At 46.7% G+C, this 26,353-nt stretch overlaps 2 protein-coding genes across 3 annotated transcripts in view; one reads left to right on the plus strand and one right to left on the minus strand.

Moving 5' to 3' along the window:
* The window catches only part of LOC139385091 (alpha-protein kinase 3-like), a 370,338-nt gene extending 364,462 nt beyond the window's left edge, over positions 1-5,876 (minus strand). Inside the window, exon 1 of the mRNA XM_071130142.1 lies at positions 5,748-5,876. The gene's annotated coding sequence lies outside the window, so the exon portion shown is untranslated. The remainder of the gene's footprint in view (positions 1-5,747) is intronic.
* Positions 1-26,353, plus strand: part of LOC139385090 (protein unc-13 homolog C-like) — a 235,673-nt gene that overhangs the window by 27,234 nt on the left and 182,086 nt on the right. For both annotated transcript variants that reach the window (XM_071130138.1, XM_071130139.1), the window contains exons 5-7: positions 1,671-1,724; positions 18,434-18,653; positions 20,561-20,788. In XM_071130138.1, coding sequence (XP_070986239.1) covers positions 1,671-1,724; positions 18,434-18,653; positions 20,561-20,788 — 502 coding nt within the window. The remainder of the gene's footprint in view (positions 1-1,670; positions 1,725-18,433; positions 18,654-20,560; positions 20,789-26,353) is intronic.

The following is a 26,353-nucleotide window of genomic DNA, read 5'->3' on the forward strand; positions in this document are numbered from 1 at the left end:
CTGGTCAGGTCATGTGGTCAGGAAACAAATCACCTGGACCTATACATGTACCGAGACCAACACTACAAATACCAAGCATGAGTGCAATTCTGTAAGGTTTAATGCATGTAAAGAATATGATTCTATAGATTGTAGAGCTCTAAATGACTGAGATGAATTGTTCCATAGAGCTGACTTGTAATGCATGTCACAGATTGTCTTAGCTATAAATCTCTCAGTTCAACCATGCTGTGGCTATTCTCTGTGTGACATCAGGGCTTCATTTGAAATGGCATCCTTTTCTCTTTATAGTGCACTACTATCGGCCCTGGCACCCTATTACCTAGAGAGTGCACTACTTTTGACCAGAGCCCTGTGGAACTTGGTCAAAGGTAATGCACTATATAGACAATAGGCCAGATCCTGGTCAAAAGTAGTGCACTTTATGGGGAATAGGGTGTCATTTGAGATAATGCCCATGTCTGCCTGCCAGACAGACAGCTTCTAATTGCATCTCTTGCTTTTTCTTTTCATTGCGTCTGTGGAAACCATCAGGCTATGGTAAGTCAAAGCCCTTTACAAAATGATAACATTATATATCTGGGTAAGTTGTTCTATTTCTCTCTGTCTTCACTTGTTGTTAGGGCCTTGATAATGAACAAGAAGCTCGCTAGAGGTACATTCTTTGTAGTAGACATCCTGGGATGTCTGAATCAGACAGAGAGTTGTGTTTCTGTGACAGAGCTGTGTTCAAACACTATTTTACATGATTTGTAAATAGTTGATCTGTGCTTGACTGAGCTTGCATGGCTTAATGGACTGATAGAATAGTCCCAAAATTCCTAACCCCATTCCCCTTTCAAAATATTTGAAAGATTTCAAATAGCATTTGAACCCACTTCTACTTCCGTGAGGGTCTGTGATGGCTGGGGCCAGGACGTTTGTTGCTCCATCTCTTATCTTCTCAGTTGGTCTGGCTGTTATGGCCGCGAACAAGACAAAGGGCTAATCTCTCTGTGCTGACTCCAAATAACACCCTATTTCCTATAGTGTGCACTACTTTGAGCAGCGCCCATAGTGCTCAGGTCAAAGTACTGTACATTACACAGGAAATATGGCATCCTTGGGAATGCATCCTGATTCTGGCTCTACAACTATAGAGACCGGCTGAAAGTGAGGAATAGACAGTTATTTCTACGGCAGACACCACCGTGATACGATAGTCGAGTTCAGCATTAGAAGGTATTTGACCCCCCCATGGCCCTGCTTCTAAAGGACAGTGACAATCCTATTGCAGTGCTAGAAAACCATTTTGTTTGATTATTAATATGGTGTCATGGTTCTTAGTTGCATTAATTTAGTCTCTTCTTGTCTCTCTCTCTCTCTCTCTCTCTCTCTCTCTCTCTCTCTCTCTCTCTCTCTCTCCCTCTCTCTCTCTCTCTCTCTCTCTCTCTCTCTCTCTCTCTCTCTCTCTCTCTCTCTCTCTCTCTGTCTGTCTGTCTGTCTACTCCCCCCCTCCTCTCTCTCTCTTTCTCTCTGTCTACTCCCCCCCCCTCTCTCTCTCTTTCTCTCTGTCTACCCCCCCCCCCCGCTCTCTCTCTCTCTTTCTCTCTGTCTACTCCCCCTATCTCTGTCTCTCTCTGTCTCTTTCTCTCTCTCTCTCTTTTTCCCAGACTCTCGCTGCTCGAAAGGCAGGCATCTCGTTCGCCCTGGTGACTAGATCGACCCTGAACAACGAGGACCTGGTAGGTCGCCCCACTCACTGTCTGCATGTAAATCACTGGACAATCAGATCACCCAGGGGTAAAAAGGGGGAGGGGCTAATGTGATGGCCATGCATAAAGGCAAAAGCACTGCCACGGGGGGTTAAGGGGGCACACAGAGTTGGGGGTTGGGGAGCTTTGACACATACAGACATGGACCCCTGCAGCCATGTTAAAACTGTCAGTGTGTGTGTGTGTGTGTGTGTGGGGGGGGTGGGTGGGTGGGGGGTGCTTTCATTGTGTCCGTCCACAAGTGTGTGTGTGTTCAGAGATGAATGTCACAAGAGCTGCTTGGCATTGTACTGGAACTGTCCAGGAAGTGTCCAGCTAGAAGATAGATTTGGTCAGACTAAATGACTAGATTAGGCTGCTTCATCACTGTAGAGAGTAGATTAGCTTTATTAGCTTGTCAGTACAGTAGGAATGAACAGGTAGAGAGTAATGCTGCTGAGAGACAATCTGCTTAATGGTGAACACTGCTGTACTGTGCTGTACAAGAATCAGAAAGAGAGAGAGAGAGACATTTTAATCGATGGAGGGAGAATTAGTTTTCCTTTCCCCTGACCTCCAGAGCTTTCTGCTTTAATTGATTGCAATCCTCATCTCCTTCCCTCCCTCCAATCCTCATATCCTTCCCTCCCTCCAATTCTCATCTCCTTCCCTCCCTCCAATCCTTATCTCTTTCCCTCCCTGCAATCCTCATCTCCTTCCCTCTCTCCAATCCTCATCTCCCTCCCTCCAATCCTCATCTCCCTCCCTCCCTCCAATCCTCATCTCCCTCCCTCCAATTCTCATCTCCTTCCCTCCCTCCATTCCTCATATCCTTCCCTCCCTCCAATTCTCATCTCCTTCCCTCCCTCCAATCCTTATCTCTTTCCCTCCCTGCAATCCTCATCTCCTTCCCTCTCTCCAATCCTCATCTCCCTCCCTCCAATCCTCATCTCCTTCCCTCCCTCCAATCCTCATATCCTTCCCTCCCTCCAATCCTCATCTCCTTCCCTCCCTCCAATCCTCATATCCTTCCCTCCCTCCAATTCTCATCTCCTTCCCTCCCTCCAATCCTTATCTCTTTCCCTCCCTGCAATCCTCATCTCCTTCCCTCTCTCCAATCCTCATCTCCCTCCCTCCAATCCTCATCTCCCTCCCTCCCTCCAATCCTCATCTCCTTCCCTCTCTCCAATCCTCATCTCCCTCCCTCCAATCCTCATCTCCTTCCCTCCCTCCAATCCTCATCTCCCTCCCTCCAATCCTCATCTCCCTCCCTCCAATCCTCTCCTCCCACTAAATAAATAAAGATAGTTGGATAGGATGCTACATTTCCTAATTTCACTAATGCCGTACCTGTAATGCTGTCTATCACAATACAGTCTATCACATAAATTAAAATTATTGTAGGTAACTATTATGTTAATGTATAAGGTTTGTAGGTAACGTTATTACACTGTCAAAGTAATGTTCATTAAATAGTTATTACAGTAATGTAGTTTACTGTATTAGAGTTGTGTAGTTCAGTGGTTTTCAAACCTCTCCCCAGGGACCCTCAGATGTTTATGAATTTTTTTGTAGCCCTGAACTAGCTCATGTGAAATTAATGTAGGAGAATATAACACATTACATCTGGCAAAAGATAATACAAAGATTTTAAAAAATGCAAGAGAAAGGCCATAATGAATTATTCTAGCCTAGGCGCAATTTAGACTTTGGCCACTAGATGGCCACTAGATATCAGTGTATGTGCAAAGTTTTAGTATGATCCAATTAACTATTGCACATCTATTCAAAATGTTGTATCAAGACTGCCCAAATGTGCCTAATTGGTTTATTAATATATTGTCATGTTCATAATTGTGCACTCTAAAACAATAGCATGGTATTATTTCACTGTCATAGCTACTGTAAATTGGACAGTCCAGTTAGATTAACAAGATTTCTGCCCATATCAGATATGTCTATGTCCTGGGATTTTTTTGTTTCTTACAACCTCATGCTAATCACATTAGCCTATGTTAGCTCAACTGCCTGAGGTCGGGTCACCGATCCTGTAAAGGTTAATCAGAGTATAGCTGCAGAATGTGCGATCTGTCGTTCCATGTGTAGTTGCATATTATGGGATCTGTAGTCCTTAGTGTAGCTGCGGATTGTGGGATCTGTAGTCCTGAGTGTAGCTGTGGATGGGAAATGTAGTCCTAAACGCAGCTGCATATAATGGGATTTGTAGTCCCGAGTGAAGCTGCATACAGGAGTAGTAGTCCTTTTGTGGTTTTAAGTAGGGCGAGCAGATGTTGGTGTTTTATCTGCTAAATTGACAAAAGAACATCCCTAAGAGAACTGTATCTCAGATTACACTGTAAACACCCATATGCTGCTGAGAGGAAGAGGATAGGGATGAGAGGAGAGAGGAAAGAGGGAAGAGAGATTAGAGATTAGAGGAGATGGAGAGGAAAGAGGATAGGGAGGAGAGGAGAGCGGAAAGAGGGAAGAGGGATTAGAGGAGATAGGGAGGAAATGAGAGGGTATAAAAGGAGAGGAGGAGTAATGGAGAGAAGAGGAGAAGAGAAGAGAGGAGCATGGGAGAGGATTGAGAAACGGATGAGAGAGTAGGAGGAGAGGAAAGAAAAAAAGCAAGAGAGGAGAGGAGAGCGCAGTGACGGCGTCACAGTGAGCCAGTCGGGTGTCTCTAATGTCATTAATCCAGCAGCAGGGAGATTGACAAGTTAGTCCACTCAAGACAGATGTTTTATAGCCAACTGCCCTCCTCCCCCTCTCTCCCGCTTGCCCTCCCTCTCTCTCCCTCTCTTTTATCTCTATCTCTCTTCTCTCTCTCCATCTCTTTTATCTAGCGCCTTGCTCTCTTTTCTCTCTCTGTCTCTCTTTCTCTTCTCTCTTTCTCTTCTCTCTCTTTCTCTTCTCTCTCTCTTTCTCTTTCTCTTTTTTCTCTCTTTTCTCTCTCTCTGCTTTGCTTTTTGGAGCAGAAAGATCAGGCAGAGGATGACTGTCTGTGTGTCCATCTTCAGAAATGGAAACTTCTACATATAAAAAATGCACACTAACTGGACAATACATTGACCCCGCACATTGACTCTGTACCGGTACCCCCTGTATAAAGCCTCGCTATTGTTATTTTACTGTTGCTCTTTAATTATGTTTTACTTTATTGCTTATTTTTGGGGGTATTTTTCTTAAACCTGCATTGTTGGTTAAAGGTGTATAAGTAAGCATTTCACTGTAAGGTCTACACTTGTTGTTTAATCGTCGCATGTGACAAATAACATTTGATTTGATTTGATTTGACATTATATACACTGGCGTTGGGGAACTTGCCAAGTTGATATCTACCGTAGTTGGTAATTATTGACTACATATCCATTTACTATACATCTATAAGCATTTCATGAGCTTGTTATAACAGGTCCCAACCACAATATTAAAGGTTCATGAAATATATCCTATACCGCATTCATGTCATTCTATGCAAGAGCTCATATTTAGGTATCTTAATAATAGATGCATTATAACAATGACAGCATAGTGTCATCATTATGTCTGTTATCAGAAGTGTGCTTCTTCCATACCAGTGTTAGTGAATATGCCAAAAGGCCAAACCATGTTTTGAAAATGATGCTGATATTGTCATGTACTGTCATGTTGTGTCTTGTCTCTGTCCTTTCCCTTCACCCTGTCTCCCTCTGCTGGTCGTTGTTAGGTTACCTTTTCTCCCCCGCTTTCCCCCAGCTGTTCCTTGTCTCCTCTAACTACCCATTCACCCCGTTTCCCACCTGTTCCCTTTTTCCCTCTGATTAGGTCCCTATATCTCTCTCTGTTTCTGTTCCTGTCCTTGTCGGATTCTTGTTTGTTGTGTTTCATGCCTGAACCAGACTGTCGTCATGTTTGCTGTAACCTTGTCTTGTCCTGTCGGAATCTGCCGGTCCGTCTGAGCCTACCTATGTTTGGTAATTAAAGAAGCTCTGTTTAAGTTAATTCGCTTTTGGGTCCTCATTCACGCACCGTAACAGAAGAATCCGACCAAGAATGGACCCAGCGACTTCGGATCCTCTCCACTCAGCCGTCGGGATCCAGGGAGCGATGCTAGGCAGACACGAGCAGGAAGTGTCTGCTGCTCGACATGCCGTTGAGACCCTGGCCACCCAAGTCTCCAACCTCACAGAACAGGTTCACCATCTCCGCCTCGATCCACCGGCCACTTCCAGGGCTTTCGAATCTCCGGAGCCCAGAATCAATAACCCGCCGTGTTACTCTGGGGAGCCCACTGAATGCCGCTCGTTCCTCACCCAGTGTGATATTGTGTTTTCTCTCCAGCCCAACACTTACTCCAGGAGCACTGCTCGTGTCGCCTACGTCATATCTCTCCTTATTGGACGGGCTCGTGAGTGGGGCACGGCAATCTGGGAGGCAAGGGCTGAGTGTACTAACCAGTATCAGGACTTTAAGGAGGAGATGATACGGGTTTTTGATCGATCTGTTTTTGGGGAGGAGGCTTCCAGGGCCCTGTCTTCCCTATGTCAAGGTAATCGATCCATAACAGACTACTCTATTGAGTTTCGCACTCTTGCTGTCTCCAGTGGCTGGAACGAGCCGGCCTTGCTCGCTCGTCTTCTGGAGGGTTTCCGCGCAGAGGTAAAGGATGAGATTCTCTCCCGGGAGGTTCCTTCCAGCGTGGATTCCTTGATTGAACTCGCTATTCGCATTGAGCGACGGGTTGATCTTCGTCACCGAGCTCGTGGAAAGGAGCTCGCGCTCTCCGTCGCCTCCCTCTCCGCATCACTACCATCTTCCTCTGCCGGCTCGGGTGCTGAGCCCATGCAGCTGGGAGGTATCCGCATCTCGACTAAGGAGAGGGAACGGAGAACCACCAACCGCCTCTGTCTCTATTGCGGTTCCGCTGGTCATTTTGTCACTTCATGTCCAGTAAAAGGCCAGAGCTCGTCAGTAAGCGGAGGGCTACTGGTGAGCGCTACTACTCCTGTCTCTCCTTCAAGATCCTGCACTACCTTGTCGGTCCATCTACGCTGGACCGGTTCGTCAGCTTCCTGCAGTGCCTTAATAGACTCTGGGGCGGAGGGCTGTTTTATGGACGAGACCTGGGCTCGGGAACATGACATTCCTCTCAGACAGTTAAAGGAGCCCACGGCCTTGTTCGCTCTGGATGGTAGTCCTCTCCCCAGGATTCAGCGTGAGACGCTACCTTTAACCCTCACTGTTTCTGGTAATCATAGTGAAACCATTTCTTTTTTAATTTTTCGTTCACCTTTTACACCTGTTGTTTTGGGCCATCCCTGGCTAGTTTGTCATAATCCTTCCATTAATTGGTCTAGTAATTCTATCCTCTCCTGGAACGTCTCTTGTCATGTGAAATGTTTAATGTCTGCTATCCCTCCTGTTTCCTCTGTCTCTTCTTCACAGGAGGAGCCTGGTGATTTGACAGGGGTGCCTGAGGAATATCACGATCTGCGCACGGTGTTCAGTCGGTCCAGGGCCACCTCTCTTCCTCCACACCGGTCGTATGATTGTAGTATTGATCTCCTTCCGGGAACCACCCCCCCCCGGGGTAGACTATACTCTCTGTCGGCTCCCGAACTTAAGGCTCTCGAAGATTATTTGTCTGTAGCTCTTGACGCCGGTACCATAGTCCCCTCCTCCTCTCCCGCCGGAGCGGGGTTTTTTTTTGTCAAGAAGAAGGACGGGTCTCTGCGCCCCTGCATAGATTTTCGAGGGCTGAATGACATAACAGTGAAGAATCGTTATCCGCTTCCTCTTATGTCTTCAGCCTTCGAGATCCTGCAGGGAGCCAGGTTTTTCACTAAGTTGGACCTTCGTAACGCTTACCATCTCGTGCGCATCAGGGAGGGGGACGAGTGGAAGACGGCGTTTAACACTCCGTTAGGGCACTTTGAATACCGGGTTCTTCCTTTCGGCCTCGCTAACGCTCCAGCTGTCTTTCAGGCATTAGTCAATGATGTCCTGAGAGACATGCTGAACATCTTTGTTTTCGTTTACCTTGACGATATCCTGATTTTTTCACCGTCACTCCAGATTCATGTTCAGCACGTTCGACGTGTCCTCCAGCGCCTTTTAGAGAATTGTCTTTTTGTGAAGGCTGAGAAGTGCACTTTTCATGCCTCCTCCGTCACATTTCTCGGTTCTGTTATTTCCGCTGAAGGCATTAAGATGGATCCCGCTAAGGTCCAAGCTGTCATTGATTGGCCCGTCCCTAAGTCACGCGTCGAGCTGCAGCGCTTTCTCGGCTTCGCGAACTTCTATCGTCGTTTCATCCGTAATTTCGGTCAGGTGGCAGCTCCTCTCACAGCCCTTACTTCTGTCAAGACGTGCTTTAAGTGGTCCGTTTCCGCCCAGGGAGCTTTTGATCTCCTCAAGAATCGTTTTACATCCGCTCCTATCCTTGTTACACCTGACGTCTCTAGACAGTTCGTTGTCGAGGTTGACGCGTCAGAGGTGGGCGTGGGAGCCATCCTTTCTCAGCGCTCCCTCTCTGACGACAAGGTCCACCCATGCGCGTATTTTTCTCATCGCCTGTCGCCGTCGGAACGTAACTATGATGTGGGTAACCGCGAACTGCTCGCCATCCGGTTAGCCCTAGGCGAATGGCGACAGTGGTTGGAGGGGGCGACCGTTCCTTTTGTCGTTTGGACTGACCATAGGAACCTTGAGTACATCCGTTCTGCCAAACGACTTAATGCGCGTCAGGCGCGTTGGGCGCTGTTTTTCGCTCGTTTCGAGTTCGTGATTTCTTATCGTCCGGGCTCTAAGAACACCAAGCCTGATGCTTTGTCTCGTCTCTTCAGTTCTTCAGTAGCCTCCACTGACCCCGAGGGGATTCTCCCTGAGGGGCGTGTTGTCGGGTTGACTGTCTGGGGAATTGAGAGGCAGGTAAAACAAGCGCTCACTCACACTCCGTCGCCGCGCGCTTGTCCTAGGAACCTTCTTTTCGTTCCCGTTCCTACTCGTCTGGCCGTTCTTCAGTGGGCTCACTCTGCCAAGTTAGCCGGCCACCCTGGCGTTCGGGGTACGCTTGCTTCCATTCGCCAGCGTTTTTGGTGGCCCACCCGGGAGCATGACACGCGTCGTTTCGTGGCTGCTTGTTCGGTCTGCGCGCAGACTAAGTCCGGTAACTCTCCTCCTGCCGGCCGTCTCAGGCCGCTTCCTATTCCCTCTCGACCGTGGTCTCACATCGCCTTAGATTTTGTCACCGGACTGCCTTCGTCAGCGGGGAAGACTGTTATTCTTACGGTTGTCGATAGGTTCTCTAAGGCGGCTCATTTCATTCCCCTTGCTAAGCTTCCTTCTGCTAAAGAGACGGCACAAATCATCATCGAGAATGTTTTCAGAATTCATGGCCTTCCGTCAGACGTCGTTTCGGACAGAGGTCCGCAATTCACGTCTCAATTTTGGAGGGAGTTTTGCCGTTTGATTGGGGCTTCCGTCAGTCTCTCTTCCGGCTTTCACCCCCAGTCTAACGGTCAAGCAGAACGGGCCAATCAGACTATTGGTCGCATCTTACGCAGTCTTTCTTTTCGTAACCCTGCGTCTTGGTCAGAACAGCTCCCCTGGGCAGAATACGCCCACAACTCGCTTCCTTCGTCTGCGACCGGGCTATCTCCTTTTCAGAGTAGCCTCGGGTACCAGCCTCCGCTGTTCTCATCTCAGTTCGCCGAGTCCAGCGTCCCCTCCGCTCAGGCTTTTGTCCAACGTTGCGAGCGCACCTGGAAGAGGGTCAGGTCTGCACTTTGCCGTTATAGGACGCAGACTGTGAGGGCTGCTAATAAGCGTAGAACTAAGAGTCCTAGATATTGTCGCGGTCAGAGAGTTTGGCTCTCCACTCAGAACCTTCCCCTTAAGACGGCTTCTCGCAAGTTGACCCCGCGGTTCATTGGTCCGTTCCGTATTTCTCGGGTCATTAATCCTGTCGCAGTTCGACTTCTTCTTCCGCGATACCTTCGTCGCGTCCACCCGGTCTTCCATGTCTCCTGCATCAAGCCCGTCCTTCGCGCCCCCGCTCGTCTTCCCCCCCCCCCCCCATCCTTGTCGAGGGCGCACCCATCTACAGGGTCCGTAGAATTTTGGACATGCGTCCTCGGGGCCGTGGTCACCAGTACCTCGTAGATTGGGAGGGGTACGGTCCTGAGGAGAGGAGTTGGGTCCCCTCTCGGGACGTGCTGGACCGTGCGCTGATCGAGGATTTCCTCCGTTGCCGCCAGGTTTCCTCCTCGAGTGCGCCAGGAGGCGCTCGGTGAGTGGGGGGGTACTGTCATGTACTGTCATGTTGTGTCTTGTCTCTGTCCTTTCCCTTCACCCTGTCTCCCTCTGCTGGTCGTTGTTAGGTTACCTTTTCTCCCCCGCTTTCCCCCAGCTGTTCCTTGTCTCCTCTAACTACCCATTCACCCCGTTTCCCACCTGTTCCCTTTTTCCCTCTGATTAGGTCCCTATATCGCTCTCTGTTTCTGTTCCTGTCCTTGTCGGATTCTTGTTTGTTGTGTTTCATGCCTGAACCAGACTGTCGTCATGTTTGCTGTAACCTTGTCTTGTCCTGTCGGAATCTGCCGGTCCGTCTGAGCCTACCTATGTTTGGTAATTAAAGAAGCTCTGTTTAAGTTAATTCGCTTTTGGGTCCTCATTCACGCACCGTAACAGATATATAGCCTGCACTAGCTCCATGCCCCTCACCGGCCGGTATAGGCCCATGATTTACCTTCTTCTTTTTCAATGGTGCTTGAAGATTCTGCCACGCTGGTATGGCAGAAGCACACTTTTGAGAACAGCCAAAATGATGACACCACTCTGTTAATGTAATGATGTATCTATTAAGATACCTAAATATGAGCTCTTGCATAGCATGACATGAATGCGCTGTAGATATGCTATGGATATATTTTGTTAACCTTTAACAATGCGGTTGGGACCTGTTATAACACGTTCAGGAAATGCTTTTTTTCAGGAAATGCTAATAAATGTGTAATAAACGCATTATGGATGTAGTCAAAGTAAACCAGACATTTAACATCTCTCTCTCTCTCTCTCTCTCTCTCTCTCTCTCTCTCTCTCTCTCTCTCTCTCTCTCTCTCTCTCTCTCTGAGATAGCTAGCAGCTAATAGTCATGCAGACAGCTGGTAGCTGGCAGGCTTCTTTCTTACAGTTTTTTTCGATTGCTAAACGACAGTGGGCACAACTGGAGTCACATGTGCAAAACTCTAACTACAGTCTGCACTACCAACAGTCACCTGAGCTAAACAGTTCACATCACCTGCAAAACTCATTCCAAGCCACACAACTCTTAACACATGGCTCAAAACACGCTCAGTGCAGCCAAACACTATGCACAACCCTCACTGAGATAACACACACTGTCACTCAGAACACACTGAGAGTAAAAACACTAGCATCAAACACCAATACAGAAAATACAAACTTTTCATCTTTACAGTTTGAACAATTTCAGTGACTTCATACAAAGTAATATTTTCTTCAAAGAAAAGAGTGACATTCTTTCACATGATTTATTACATTTTTTAGAACATAACAATTCTTTAAGGTAAATGAAAATTAGCAGTTTGCTTCAATAGTCTGTAGTAATTTACGGAATTACAGTAATGAGAAAAAAAAGGTAGAAACTAAAAGTAGATACTGTAATTCGAACAAATAATTGAGGGGCTAATCCTGCCTCTCTCTAGCATCAGGCCACAGGTTTTCTTCAACATCACATACAGTGCCTTGCGAAAGTATTCGGCCCCCTTGAACTTTGCGACCTTTTGCCACATTTCAGGCTTCAAACATAAAGATATAAAACTGTATTTTTTTGTGAAGAATCAACAACAAGTGGGACACAATCATGAAGTGGAACGACATTGATTGGATATTTCAAACTTTTTTAACAATTCCAAAACTGAAAAATTGGGCGTGCAAAATTATTCAGCCCCTTTACTTTCAGTGCAGCAAACTCTCTCCAGAAGTTCAGTGAGGATCTCTGAATGATCCAATGTTGACCTAAATGACTAATGATGATAAATACAATCCACCTGTGTGTAATCAAGTCTCCGTATAAATGCACCTGCACTGTGATAGTCTCAGAGGTCCGTTAAAAGCGCAGAGAGCATCATGAAGAACAAGGAACACACCAGGCAGGTCCGAGATACTGTTGTGAAGAAGTTTAAAGCCGGATTTGGATACAAAAATATTTCCCAAGCTTTAAACATCCCAAGGAGCACTGTGCAAGCGATACTATTGAAATGGAAGGAGTATCAGACCACTGCAAATCTACCAAGACCTGGCCGTCCCTCTAAACTTTCAGCTCATACAAGGAGAAGATTGATCATAGATGCAGCCAAGAGGCCCATGATCACTCTGGATGAACTGCAGAGATCTACAGCTGAGGTGGGAGACTCTGTCCATAGGACAACAATCAGTTGTATATTGCACAAATCTGGCCTTTATGGAAGAGTGGCAAGAAGAAAGCCATTTCTTAAAGATATCCATAAAAAGTGTCGTTTAAAGTTTGCCACAAGCCACCTGGGAGACACACCAAACATGTGGAAGAAGGTGCTCTGGTCAGATGAAACCAAAATTGAACTTTTTGGCAAAAATGCAAAACGTTATGTTTGGCGTAAAAGCAACACAGCTCATCACCCTGAACACACCATACCCACTGTCAAACATGGTGGTGGCAGCATCATGGTTTGGGCCTGCTTTTCTTCAGCAGGGACAGGGAAGATGGTTAAAATTGATGGGAAGATGAATGGAGCCAAATACAGGACCATTCTGGAAGAAAACCTGATGGAGTCTGCAAAAGACCTGAGACTGGGACGGAGATTTGTCTTCCAACAAGACAATGATCCAAAACAAAGCAAAATCTACAATGGAATGGTTCAAAAATAAACATATCCAGGTGTTAGAATGGCCAAGTCAAAGTCCAGACCTGAATCCAATCGAGAATCTGTGGAAAGAACTGAAAACTGCTGTTCACAAATGCTCTCCATCCAACCTCACTGAGCTCGAGCTGTTTTGCAAGGAGGAATGGGGAAAAATGTCAGTCTCTCGATGTGCAAAACTGATAGAGACATACCCCAAGCGACTTACAGCTGTAATCGCAGCAAAAGGTGGCGCTACAAAGTATTAACTTAAGGGGGCTGAATAATTTTGCACGCCCAATTTTTCAGTTTTTGATTTGTTAAAAAAGTTTGAAATATCCAATAAATGTCGTTCCACTTCATGATTGTGTCCCACTTGTTGTTGATTCTTCACAAAAAAATACAGTTTTATATCTTTATGTTTGAAGCCTGAAATGTGGCAAAAGGTCGCAAAGTTCAAGGGGGCCGAATACTTTCGCAAGGCACTGTATAATGTTTTCTCTTGCCATGCACCTGGGGAAGAACCTTCTGGAGTGCCTTATCCATCCCTGGCAGTCCTCTGGACTCGTGTCCTCACATCCGGCACGCATGGCTTCCAAAAGAGACATTTGGTCATGTGGTTGGTGACCAAACACTTTCCACCTCCAGGCAGAGAAAAACTCCTCTATTGGGTTGAGGAAGGGTGAATATGCAGGCAGGTACAAAACCATAAATCTGTGATGTGCTGCAAACCAATCTGTGACAGCTGCAGAGTGGTGAAAAGCAACGTTATCGCAAACTATGACAAAAACTTGGGGGTTTCTTACTGGCTCCTCCTGTTCTGCTGGCATTAGCTGAGCATAGAGCTGTTCTAGGAAAGCTATAAGCCTTTCTGTGTTGTATGGGCCAATGAGTGGTGTGTTGAGAAGCAAACCATCATTGGCCATTGCAGCACACATGGTGATATTTCCCCCCCTTTGGCCTGGAACCTCCACAGTGGCCCTTTGACCTATAACATTCCTTCCTCTGCACTGTGTTTTGGCAAGGTTATATCCAGCTTCATCGATAAATACAAATGAATGTGGTCTTTCCAGTGCTTCCACCTCCATTACTCTCTAATAAAAACAGTAAGTGCACAGTTTTACTGTAGAAATGCTAGTGTTTTTTTTTACTGTAAATATTTTGTATAGCTGTGTACGTAACCTCAGACGTCTTACCTGGACATATTGGTATCTTTGCTCTTTTACCCTTTCACTGTTTCTCTCGAACGGTACAGTGTATAACTGTTTCATTGTTACTTGGTGTTTCTTTAGGACTCGAGCAATAGTTGTTGTGCTGACAGAATTAACATTTTCAAATATATCATTATCAGCCAGCACTCTATCTTGAATCTCCCGCAGTTTTATTGCATTGTTGACAACAACCATGTCAACAATAGCATTTTCCTGCGCATCTGAAAATATTTTTCCTCTTCCCCCTGTTGGGGGCAGACTTTGGGTCCTGTTGTAAAAACATATTTTACAGTCAAACTTACTGTAATATATCTGTGTAAATATTCTATAATTGCAATACAAAATAGATTCCTGTAATGTTTTCATTTACTGTAAGGATGTAACTCTCACCTGTTTGCATGATGGAACATTCGCATTACAGATGCCACTGTGGATCTTTGCAGATTGGGTTGCACCCTCAACCCTGCCTCTCTCAATGAGAGACCATGGTTCACGACATGGTCTATAAGTGTAGCCCTTATTTCATCTGAAATAACAGCTCTTTGTCTTCTTTGTCTTCCTCCACGCATCCGCCCTCTCCCTGCCACCCTTCTCCCTCCACGAACCCATCTTCCTTGTTCCATTTCCAAAATGAGTCTATCTGAGCTCTACCTATATATACTGTAATATGTGTGTGTGTTCACTAACAAGTCTAAAACAAGACACCTGCTTAGCCTTTCAGCTGAAATTCCAATCAGCAGTGTTTGAAAGGCACAAGGCTGAAATCTATTCCGTTTTGAATATGTGGTTCACAGTTTTGACAGCAGTGTGTTAGCATTTGAACAAAGTGCTGTAAATCCACAGTGTTGTGCAGGTTGTGGTTAAAGTCATGGGATAAGTGTGTAGAGTTTTGAAAACTGTGTTCAAGCAATGAAAAACGAACTAGAGTTTGGTCCACATGAACTGCTGCTGTGCAGACTGTAGTTAGAGTTTTGCACATGTGACTCCAGTTGTGTCCACTGTCATTTAGCAATCGAAAAAAACTGTAAAAGTTACAGTGAGGATGTGACTCACCTGATACTTATCCACGTCTGACAGGCCTGTATTAAACACGACAGGGCGGAGGGGAATAAAAAATGCAGGGATAAAATATAAGAGGAATGGGAAAAGGGTAGAGGGGTATGCTCTTATCCAGGGCTCTCCTCTGGGGCTATAGTTTTAAAGGGCTCAGCAGCCTGCTCTGTTGTGTGTGTGTGTGTGTGTGTGTGTGTGTGTGTGTGTGTGTGTGTGTGTGTGTGTGTGTGTGTGTGTGTGTGTGTGTGTGTGTGTGTGTGTGTGTGTGTGTGTGTGTGTGTGTGTGTGTGTGTGTGTGTGTGTGTGTGTGTGTGTGTGTGTGTGTGTGTGTGTGTATGAGAGAGAGAGAGAGAGACAGAGGGAGTACAGTAATTTATATTAGAGTGAGGGGAGGGAAGGGAAGGAGGAGTGGAGGCTGGGAGAGGAAGAGAGAAAGAGGGAGAGAGGGAGGAGAAGTACTCAATCGAGAAATCGTCATTGTGTCAGGGAGGGCAGTATGTCACCTCTCTATGTCTCTCTCACACTGTAAAAGGCAAATTTACTGCACCCATTGATTCTTTCAGTACAGTGGCTGGCAACACTCGCTAGGGATTCAAGCCTCTGCTTTCATTCTCCAGCAGCACGGCTGATCACAGCAAAACACACACACACATCACACATGCACGCACGCACGTCAATTCAAAGAGCTTTATTGGCATTGGAAACATGTTTACATTGCCCAAGGAAGTTGAATAGATAATTAACAAAAGTGAAATAAACGATCAGAAAGTAACAGTAAAGATTACACTCGTAGTTTGCGTTCCATTTCAGGTCAGGGCTCTGTGCAGGCCAGTTAAAATCTTCCACAACGATCTCAGAAAACCATTTCTGTATGGACCTCGCTTTGTGCACGGGGGCATTGTCATGCTGAAACAGGAAAGGATCTTCCCCAAACTGTTACCACGAAGTTGGAAGCACAGAATATAATTTCATGCTGTAGCTTTAAGATTTCCCTTCACTGAAATTTATGGGCCTAACCCGAACGAACCATGAAAAAGCCCCAGACTATTATTCCTCCTTCACCAAACTTTATGGTTGGCACTATGCATTGGGGCAGGTAGAGTTCTGGCATTCACCAAACCAAGATTAGTCCGTCGGACTTACAAATGGTGAAGCGTGATTCATCGCTCCAGAGAACTGATTTCCACTGCTTCAGAGTCCAATGACAGCGAACTTTACACCACTCCAGCCGATGCTTGGCATTGCGCATGGGGATCTTAGGCTTATTTGTGGCTGCTCGGCCATGGACACCCATTTCATGAAGCTCCCGATGAACAGTTATTGTGTTGACGTTGCTTCTAGAGGCAGTTTGGAACTTGGAAGTAAGTGTTGCAACCGAGGACAGACGTTTTTTACGCGCTACGCGCTTCAGCACTCAGTGGTCCCGTTCTGTGAGCTTGTGTGCCCTACCACTTCGCGGCTGAGCCATTGTTACTCCTAGACATTTCCACTTCACAATAACAGCACTTACAGTTGACCAGGGCAGCTCTAGCAGAGTAGAAATTTGGCAAACTGACTTGTTAGAAAGGTGACATCCTGACGGTGCCACGTTGAAGGTCACTGATCTCTTCAGTAAGGCCTTTCTACTGCCAATGTTTGTCTATGGAGATTGCATGACTGTGTGCTCCATTTTATACACCTGTCAGACATGGGTGTGGCTGAAATAGCCCAATCCATTCATTTGAAGGTGTGTCCACATACTTTTGTATATAGTGTATTAGAAGTAAGAAAGGAAAATAAATAGACAGATACATTTAGTTTGTATTTACAATGGCATTTGTGCTTCACTAGTGGCAACAGGTCACACACCTAGCTGCTGTGGTGGCACATTATGGTATTTCACCAAATAGATGGATATGTAAATTTATCAAAATTTGATTTGTTTTCAAATTCTTTGTGGGTCTGTGTAATATGAGGGAAATACAGTATGTTTCTCTGATATCGTCATTGGCAGGAGGTTAGGAAGTGCATCTCAGTTTCCACCTCATTTTGTGAGCAGTGGGCACATAGCCTGTCTTCTCTCAACAGTCAGCCGGCCTCTCTCAATAGCATGGCTATGCTCTGTACGTAGTCAAAGCTTTCCTTAATTGTGTGTCAGTCACAGTGGTTAGGTATTCTTCCACGGTGTACTCTCTGTTTAGAGCCTAATAGCAGTCCAGTTTACTTAGTTTTTTCATTAATTATTTGACACATTGGAAATAATTATATTTTTATTTTTGGTTCGGTCGAATTGTGCTGCTGTCCAGGACCAGCAGCCTGCTCTGTGGTGTATTTTTATAATTAGGTATCTTCCTAATTCTGCTCTGCATGCATTATTTTGTGTTTTACGTTGTACACAGAGGATGTAGTTGCAGAATTCTGCATTCAGTCTCAATTTGGTTTTTGTCCAAGTTTGTGCTATCTGTCACACCCTGACCATGGAGATCCTTTTTATTCTCTGTTTGGTTAGGTCAGGGTGTGACTAGGGTGGCTAGTCTATGTTTTCTATTTCTTTGTTGGCCTGGTATGGTTCCCAATCAGAGGCAGCTGATTTTCCCACCTGTTGTTTGTGGGATCTTGTTTTTGTGTAGCTGCCTGTGAGCAGCCCAGAACATCACGTTTCGGTTGCGTCTGTATTGTTTTGGTACTTTGCTGTTTAGCTAGTTTACTAGACTTTATGTTAAGTTTTGTATTTGTTGGTTTTCCGGTGTTCATTTAATACATTTAAATGTACCCCTACCACGCTGCGTCAGAATCTGAAGTAAAATTGGTCAAACCGTGAGATCTTGTTGGGAAAGTAGCCTTATTAGAAAGTAGCCTATAGCAGTGTAGGGTCAGCATAATACACACTACTTTTAGTGAACTATATGGAGCATAGGATAGCATTAAAAAGCAGCCTAAAGCTGTGTGTGGTATGCATAATGTACACTATAAGGGGAATTTAGTATTGTGGACACAGCCATTATTATCATATTAGACGGTAGCCTATAGCGATGGGGTTTAAAGCAACACAGTGCTATAGCTCATTTAGGTTTTAATGAGACTGGACTGACCCTGGAGACACTTGACCTTTACAGTGACCTCTGGCCTTAGACCTTCTCCCTTTACCTCTAGGGGTTTGTGTGTCTGTTTTATAATCTGACATCTGACCTCTCAATTCCACCTACTTTCTTTCTCCCCTCTCTTTTCTTCTCTATTTTTCTCGTTCTGTCTCTCTCTTCTCCTCTCTTTCTCCCTCCTCTGCCCTCCTCTCCCCGCCCTCTCTCCCTCCTCGGCCCTCTTCTCTTCTCCTCTTCCCCCTCTCTCTCCCTCCTCTGCCCTCTTCTCTTCTCCCCCTCTCTCTCCCTCCTCTGCCCTCTCTCCCTCCTCTCCCCTCTCTCCCTCCTTTGCCCCCTTCTCCTCTCCTCTCCCCCCTCTCTCTCCCTCCTCATGCTTGTATTGGACCCTCCCTCTCTTCTCCTCTCCTCTCACCTTCTTTCTTCCTCCTCTGCCATCTTCTCCTCTCCTCTCCACACTCTCTCCTCCTCTCCAGAAACTGCATGTGTTTAGGAAGACGTTGCAGGCGTTGATCTATCCCATCTCGTCTACGACGCCTCATAACTTTGAGGTGTGGACGGCCACCGCCCCAACCTACTGCCACGAGTGTGAGGGCTTGCTGTGGGGCATTGCCAGGCAGGGTATGCGCTGCTCTGAGTGTGGGGTCAAATGCCACGAGAAGTGTCAAGATCTACTCAACGCCGACTGTCTACAGAGTAAGGAAATACACTCACACACACACACAGGCTCACTCCCTGAAACACAGGTTTGCACTCCCACTAGCTCGCACGCACGCACAGGCTAACACACACACACACACACACACACACACACACACACACACACACACACACACACACACACACACACACACACACATTCATATGTGGTTACGGATTCAATGCAACAATGGGAGAGTTCTATCTTCCTTTAGTTGCAATTTATTCCGCTATTATTTACAATGGGAGCTATGTTAGCACTGTCCACTGTCCTGTGGTGCTGAACTTCAGAATCCACATTCTGTTGCTGTCCACTTCAGTGGTGCTGAATCGCAGATGCCTGCTTTTACAGCTTGTTTGTTTTACTCCATATAGACATATACACAAGCTGCCGTGTGTGCGTGTGTGCGTGCGTGCGTGCGTGCGTGCGTGTGTGCGTGCGTGCGGACCCAGTTCTCCTCGGCACCAAAGGGCAGCCCACCATTTTAGAAAAATCATGGCATCTTTCAAATGCTGTTCATCGGTCAGTGGAAGAGTTTGGGTGGTAATTCTGCTCCAACTGAAACTCCTTGGTTTCCTGTCTGTCCGTCCGTCCGTCCGTCCGTCCGTCCGTCCGTCCGTCCGTCCGTGCGTGCGTGCGTGCGTCCGTCCGTCCGTCCGTCCGTCCAGCTGTTGGCTCCAGCCTTACAGGGAAGGTGTCTCCTTTGACTCTCAGTATGACATTACTCTCTGCCTCCCAGCTTGCTTTGAAGTGTAGCTAGCTCTCGTTTGTGTTTGCACTAAAACACACTCACACCCTCTACATCTTGCTACTGTAATGTATATTTAATCTGATTCCCTCTGTTCTGAGTAGCAGGTCATGTTTTGGGTAGTATCTAGAGGTTTATCCTAGTGTGTTTTGATTGGATAACAGTAGACGTGTGACACGTTAGCCCCAGGACCGTCACTCTCTGTAACTGGATTAGCTCCACTCTGAATGATAGAACTCTCTGTGTGCGTCCCAAATGGCCCTCTATTCCCTACATACTGCACTACTTTTAGTACTGCTTTTAGTACTGCACTACTTTTAGTATTGCCCTATGTAGGGAAAACAGCGTAATTTGGGACGAATACATAGTGTTTTATTCAAATGATGATTCATATTTAATTTGATTTCAATCGCAGTTCATGACCTCGCCAAAGATGACAGGCGAGATAACTCGATTAGAGGAGGAGAGAGAAGGGGTGAAAAAGAGCGAGAGGGAGGGGAGGGGGGGAGAGGGGTGAAGGAAGGGAGAGAGGGGAGAGAGGGGAGAAAGGGGTGAGGGAGGGGAGAGAGGGGAGAGGGAGAGAGGGGAGAGAGGGGAGAGAGGGGAGAGAGGGGAGGGGAGGGGAGAGGGAGGGAGGGGAGAGAGGGGAGAAAGGGGTGAGAGAGGGGAGAGGGAGGGAGGGGAGAGGGAGGGGAGTGAGGGAGGGAGGGAGGAGAGGGGAGAGAGGGAAGAGAGGGGAGAGAGGGGAGGGGAGAGAGGGGAGAGGGAGGGAGAGGGGAGAGGGAGGGTCCAATAAAAGCATGAGGAGAAAGCAGAAGTGTGTGTTTGACCCCTACCCCCTACTCACACACACAAACACACTGAATAAAGGAGGCTTTTAACTGTATTCTAATCACAGACAGTATTTGTAACATTCTCCTCCTACAACAACTGCTTCCCATTGTGTTCTGGGGACAAGATACCCAAAAGAGAAAGGTAGAGAGATAGAGATAGAGACCACAAAGTTATCTGTGTGTTTGATAGATGGGCCAGAGGAAATCTAAGGGTGGTGGACAAGAGTTCTAAGCACAATGCTGTGTGTGTGTGTGTGTGTGTGTGTGTGTGTGTGTGTGTGTGTGTGTGTGTGTTTTCCTGTGTGTGTGGGTGGTGTTCTAGGGGCGGTGGAGAAGAGTTCTAAGCACGGTGCTGAGGACAAGACCCTGAACATTATCATGGCCATGAAGGAGAGGATGAAGATCAGGGAGAAGAACCGGCCTGAGGTGTTTGAGGTCATCCAGGAGATGTTTGGGATCTCTAAAGAGGACTTCACTGGACACCTGAAGACCGCCAAGCAAGCAGTGCTGGAGGGAACCTCCAAGTGGTCCGCCAAGATCAACATCACAGGTTAGTAGTACCAACACTAAGAACTAAGCCCTCACCCCTAGCCAAGCAGGCTAGACTGGAGGGAACCTCCTAGTGGTCCACCAAGATCAACATCACAGGTTAGTAGTACAAACACTAAGAACTAAGCCCTCGCCCCTAGCCAAGCAGGCTAGACTGGAGGGAACCTCCTAGTGGTCCACCAAGATCAACATCACAGGTTAGTAGTACAAACACTAAGAACTAAGCCCTCGCCCCTAGCCAAGCAACCTAGACTGGAGGGAACCTCCTAGTGGTCCACCAAGATCAACATCACAGGTTAGTAGTACCAGCACTAAGAACTAAGCCCTCACCCCTAGCCAAGCAGGCTAGACTGGAGGGAACCTCCTAGTGGTCAACCAAGGTCAACATCACATCTTAACACAATCACTGAGGCCTGGTGCTGGGAAGGTTTGCTGGACTATAATAAATGTCTTCAGATCGTCTTGAGCAAGGCACATAGCTGGAAGGGCGATACACCACTGTGGCTGTTTCTGTGCTCCGCCCTATAGGTGATGTGTGTGTGTGCGTGTATTACCTTGCAGCGGTGCGACTAGAGCATACAGTTCCTCTGGGCTAAATTACACCAGGTTGGGCTGAGCTGAGCTATATTATTGCCCAGCTTGCATTACTGCCATTCCTTGTGTGTGTCAATCAATCCCCAAGAGACTGAGACTGAGAGAAAAACTGCCTCACGCTCCCATCTATCTCTATGGCCTTATCCAACGTCCTGTTTAGGAACCGACTTATTGACTCTTTATTTATGTATTATTCATTTGATGAACACAGACACACATTGATTGTGTAGCACTTTGGCGAAAGATAGATAGGCAGCCGTGAGATGTGAATGTTCTGCATCAGCTAACTGCTACATCCCAGCCCTGGATCAGTGGATTTGTATGGACTGTTATAGGAAGGAGAATACAGTATACTTAATAAACTCCCTCTCTCCATCACTCCTTTTTTTCCATCTTTCCACCCTTACCCCTCTCACTCTCTATATCTCTCACCCTCTCTCTCTCTGTCTCTTTCTCTCTCTCTCTTTTTCTCTCCATCATTCAGCTCTGTAGTTGCGCTATATTTTACTACATTATACAGAGCCAACATCAGCCGTTCTCTGCCTCTTTCTATTCTTTCCACCTCTTTCCACTCCTCCCTCTCCCTTTCCACATCACCCTCTCTCTCTCCTCTACCCCTCTCTCTCTCCCCCTTTTCTCCTTTTCCACTCCTCCCTCTCCCTTTTCACATCACCCTCTCTCTCTCCTCTACCCCTCTCTCTCTCCCCCTTTTCTCCCTTTCCACTCCTCCCTCTCCCTTTCCACATCACCCTCTCTCTCTCTGCTACCCCTCTCTCTCTCCCCCTTTTCTCCCTTTCCACTCCTCCCTCTCCCTTTCCACATCACCCTCTCTCTCTCCGCTACCCCTCTCTCTCTCCCCCTTTTCTCCCTTTCCACTCCTCCCTCTCCCTTTCCACATCACCCTCTCTCTCTCCGCTACCCCTCTCTCTCTCCCCCTTTTCTCCCTTTCCACTCCTCCCTCTCCCTTTCCACATCACCCTCTCTCTCTCCGCTACCCCTCTCTCTCTCCCCCTTTTCTCCCTTTCCACTCCTCCCTCTCCCTTTCCACATCACCCTCTCTCTCTCCGCTACCCCTCTCTCTCTCCCCTTTTCTCCCTTTCCACTCCTCCCTCTCCCTTTCCACATCACCCTCTCTCTCTCCGCTACCCCTCTCTCTCTCCCCCTTTTCTCCCTTTCCACTCCTCCCTCTCCCTTTCCACATCACCCTCTCTCTCTCCGCTACCCCTCTCTCTCTCCCCTTTTCTCCCTTTCCACTCCTCCCTCTCCCTTTCTACATCACCCTCTCTCTCTCTCCCCCTTTTCTCCCTTTCCACTCCTCCCTCTCCCTTTCCACATCACCCTCTCTCTCTCCTCTACCCCTCTCTCTCTCCCCCTTTTCTCCCTTTTCACTCTCTCTCTCTGCCATTTCTTCCCTATCTCTGTCTATCCACTGTATCCCCTCGCTCTCTCCCTCTCATCCCCTCTCCCCCCCTCTCTCATTGTATTGTAGTTCTTGCTGCCGGGGACAACACGAGGCTGTAGCTTCTCATTTGTGGTGTTTTTGAGAGCCCGGCCCACCAGTCTCTGTCAGCGACAGCAGAGGGGCTGGCTGGGGGAGTTATGTACCATGAATAATACAGAGTGTCACTCATACATATTTAATACCCAGTGTCCTTTTACCTTTTATGGGGCTGGGAAATACTACTTCCTGTCTGAGATGGATGATTAAGGGTGTGTGGAGCAGGGTGTGTGGAGCAGGGTGTGTGGGGGGAGCTGTTAATAGGTTGTGTGTCTGTGTTGGTGAGGGTGTGTGTCTGTGTGTGTGTGTGCCTCATCTATAGCCTGGGAAGACAAATAGTCTCTGCAAGAGTAGCTAACCTAAGTATTTTTGTCTTTCAGCAAGTAGTTGTTGTTGGTATAGTCTGGCATTTTATTGAACCTTTATTGAACCTTTATTTAACTGACGGCCTACCAAAAGGGAAAAGGCCTCCCACGGGGGCTGGGATTAAATGAAAATATAGGACAAATGTCAAGTTGAAGATGCAACATATCACACGAATTGCAAAATCTTAAAGCTATAATATGTAACTTTTTGGGCGACCTGACCAAATTCACATAAACATGTGCGTTATAGATCTGTCATTCTTATTGAAGGCAAGTATAAGACGCGGTAGATCTGTTCTATGTGCAGAGTTTCTATGCCTCCTGTTGTTAAGTTTAGTGTTTGCATCTTTTACCATCGGTTTTGTATACCAGCTTTAAACAGCTGAAAAACTATATTTGGGTTATTGAAAACATGTTTAACAGAGATTTAGATGGTACAATGATTCTCTAAACTATACACTGAGTGTACAAAACATTAGGAAACACCTTCCAAATATTCATTTGCCCCCCCTTTTGCCTTCAGAACAGCCTCAATTCATAGGGGTATGGACTCTCTGCAAGGTGTCGAAAGTGTTCCACAGGGATGGTAGCACATGTTGACTCAAAAGCTTTCCACAGTTGTGTCAAGTTGGCTGGATGTCCTTTGGGTGGTGAACCGTTCTTGATACACACGGGAAACTGTTTAGTGTAAAAAAAACCAAGCAGCATTAAAATTCCTGACACACTCAAACCAGTGTGCCGGGTACAAACTACCATACCCCGTTCAAAGGCACTTAAATATGCACCCTCTAAATGGAACACATACACAATCCATGTCTCAATTGGCTCGAGGCTTACAACTCCTTATTTAACCTGTCATCTACCCTTCATCTACACTGATTGAAGAGGATTTAACAAGTGACATCAATAAGGGATCATAGCTTTCACCTGGATTCACGGGCTGGCCATGCTTTCCTCCTGGCTACCCCAACCCCGGCCAACAGCTCCACACCCACCCAGCTACTTGCCCGAGCCTCCCCAGCTTCTCCTTCACCCAAATCCAGAATCCAGATAGCAGATGAAAGAGCTGCAAAACCTGGACCCTTACAAATCAGCTGGGCTAGACAATCTGGATCCCTACAAATCAGCTGGGCTAGACAATCTGGACCCCTACAAATCAGCTGGGCTAGACAATCTGGACCCCTACAAATCAGCTGGGCTAGACAATCTGGACCCTTACAAATCAGCTGGGCTAGACAATCTGGACCCTTACAAATCAGCTGGGCTAGACAATCTGGACCCCTACAAATCAGCTGGGCTAGACAATCTGGACCCTCTCTTTCTAAAAAGTATCCGCAGCCATTGTTGCAACCCCTATTACCAGTCTGTTAAACTTCTCTTTAGTATTGTCTGAGATCCCTAAAGATTGGAAAGCTGCCGTGGTCATCCCCCTCTTCAAAGGGGGAGACACTCTAGACCCAAACTGTTATAGACCTATATCCATCCTGCCCTGCCTTTCTAAAGTCTTCAAAAGCCAAGTTAATAAACAGATCAATGACCATTTCGAATCCCACCTTCTCCGCTGCGCAATCCGGTTTCCGAGCTGGTCATGGGTGCACCTTAGCCACGCTCAGGGTACTAAATGATATCATAACCGCCATTGATTAAAAAAAACAGTACTGTGCAGCCGTCTTCATCGATCTGGCCAAGGCTTTTGACTCTGTCAATCAACGTATTCTTATCGGCAGACTCAATAGCCTTGGTTTCTCAAATGACTGCCTTGCCTGGTTCACCAACTACTTCGCAGACAGAGTTCAGTTTGTCAAATCGGAGGGCCTGTTGTTCGACCTCTGGCAATCTCTATGGGGGTACCACAGGGTTCAATTCTCGGGCTGACTCTTTTCTCTGTATATATCAATGATGTCGCTCTTGCTGCGGGTGATTCCATGATCCACCTCCACGCAGACGACACCATTCTGTATACATCTGACCCTTCTTTGGACACTGTGTTAACTAACCTCCAAACGAGCTTCAATGCCATACAACACTCCTTCCGTGGCCTCCAACTGCTCTTAAACGCTAGTAAAACCAAATGCATGCTTTTCAACCATTTGCAGCCCGCACCGCCCGCCCGACTAGCATCACTACTTTGGACAGTTCTGACCTAGAATACGTGGACAACTACAAATACCTAGGTGTCTGGCTAGACTGTAAACTCTCCTTCCAGACTCATATCAAACATCTCCAATCCAAAATCAAATCTAGAATCAGCTTTCCATTTCGCATCAAAGCCTCCTTCACTCACGCCGCCAAACTTACCCTAGCCGATCCTCGACTTCGGCGATGTTGTCTACAAAATAGCTTCCAATACTCTACTCAGTAAATTGGATGTAGTCTATCACAGTGCCATCCGTTTTATCACCAAAGCGCCTTATACCACTCACCACTGCGACCTGTATGCTCTAGTCGGCTGGCCCTCGCTACATATTCGTCGCCAGACCCACTGGCTTCAGGTCATCTACAAGTCTATGCTAGGTAAAAGATCAGCCTTATCTCAGCTCACTGGTCACGATAACAACACCCACCTGTAGCATGCGCTCCAGCAGGTATATCTCACTGGTCATCCTCAAAGCCAACACCTCATTTGGCCGCCTTTCCTTCCAGTTCTCTGCTGCCACTGACTGGAACGAATTGCAAAAATCGTTGAAGCTGGAGACTTACATTTCCCTCACTAACTTTAAACATCAGCTAGCTGAGCAGCTAACCGATCGCTGCAGCTGTACATAGTCCATCTGTAAATAGCCCACCCAATCTATCTACCCCATATTGTTTTTATTTACTTTCCTGCTCTTTTGCACACCAGTATCACTACTTACACACCACCATCTGCTCATCATCATCTGCTCCTCTATCACTCCAGTGTAAGTCTGCTAAACTGTAATTACTTTGCTACTATGTTCAATTTATTGCCTTACCTCCTCATGCCATTTGTGCACACTGTATATAGGCTTTTGTTTTTCTATTGTGTTATTGACTGTACGCTTGTTTATTCCATGTGTAACTCTGTGTTGTTGTTTCTGCCGCCCTGCTTTGCTTTATCTTGGCCAGGTCACAGTTGTAAATGAGAACT

Source organism: Oncorhynchus clarkii, chromosome 26 (assembly GCF_045791955.1).
Source record: "Oncorhynchus clarkii lewisi isolate Uvic-CL-2024 chromosome 26, UVic_Ocla_1.0, whole genome shotgun sequence".
Taxonomy (NCBI): domain Eukaryota; kingdom Metazoa; phylum Chordata; class Actinopteri; order Salmoniformes; family Salmonidae; genus Oncorhynchus; species Oncorhynchus clarkii.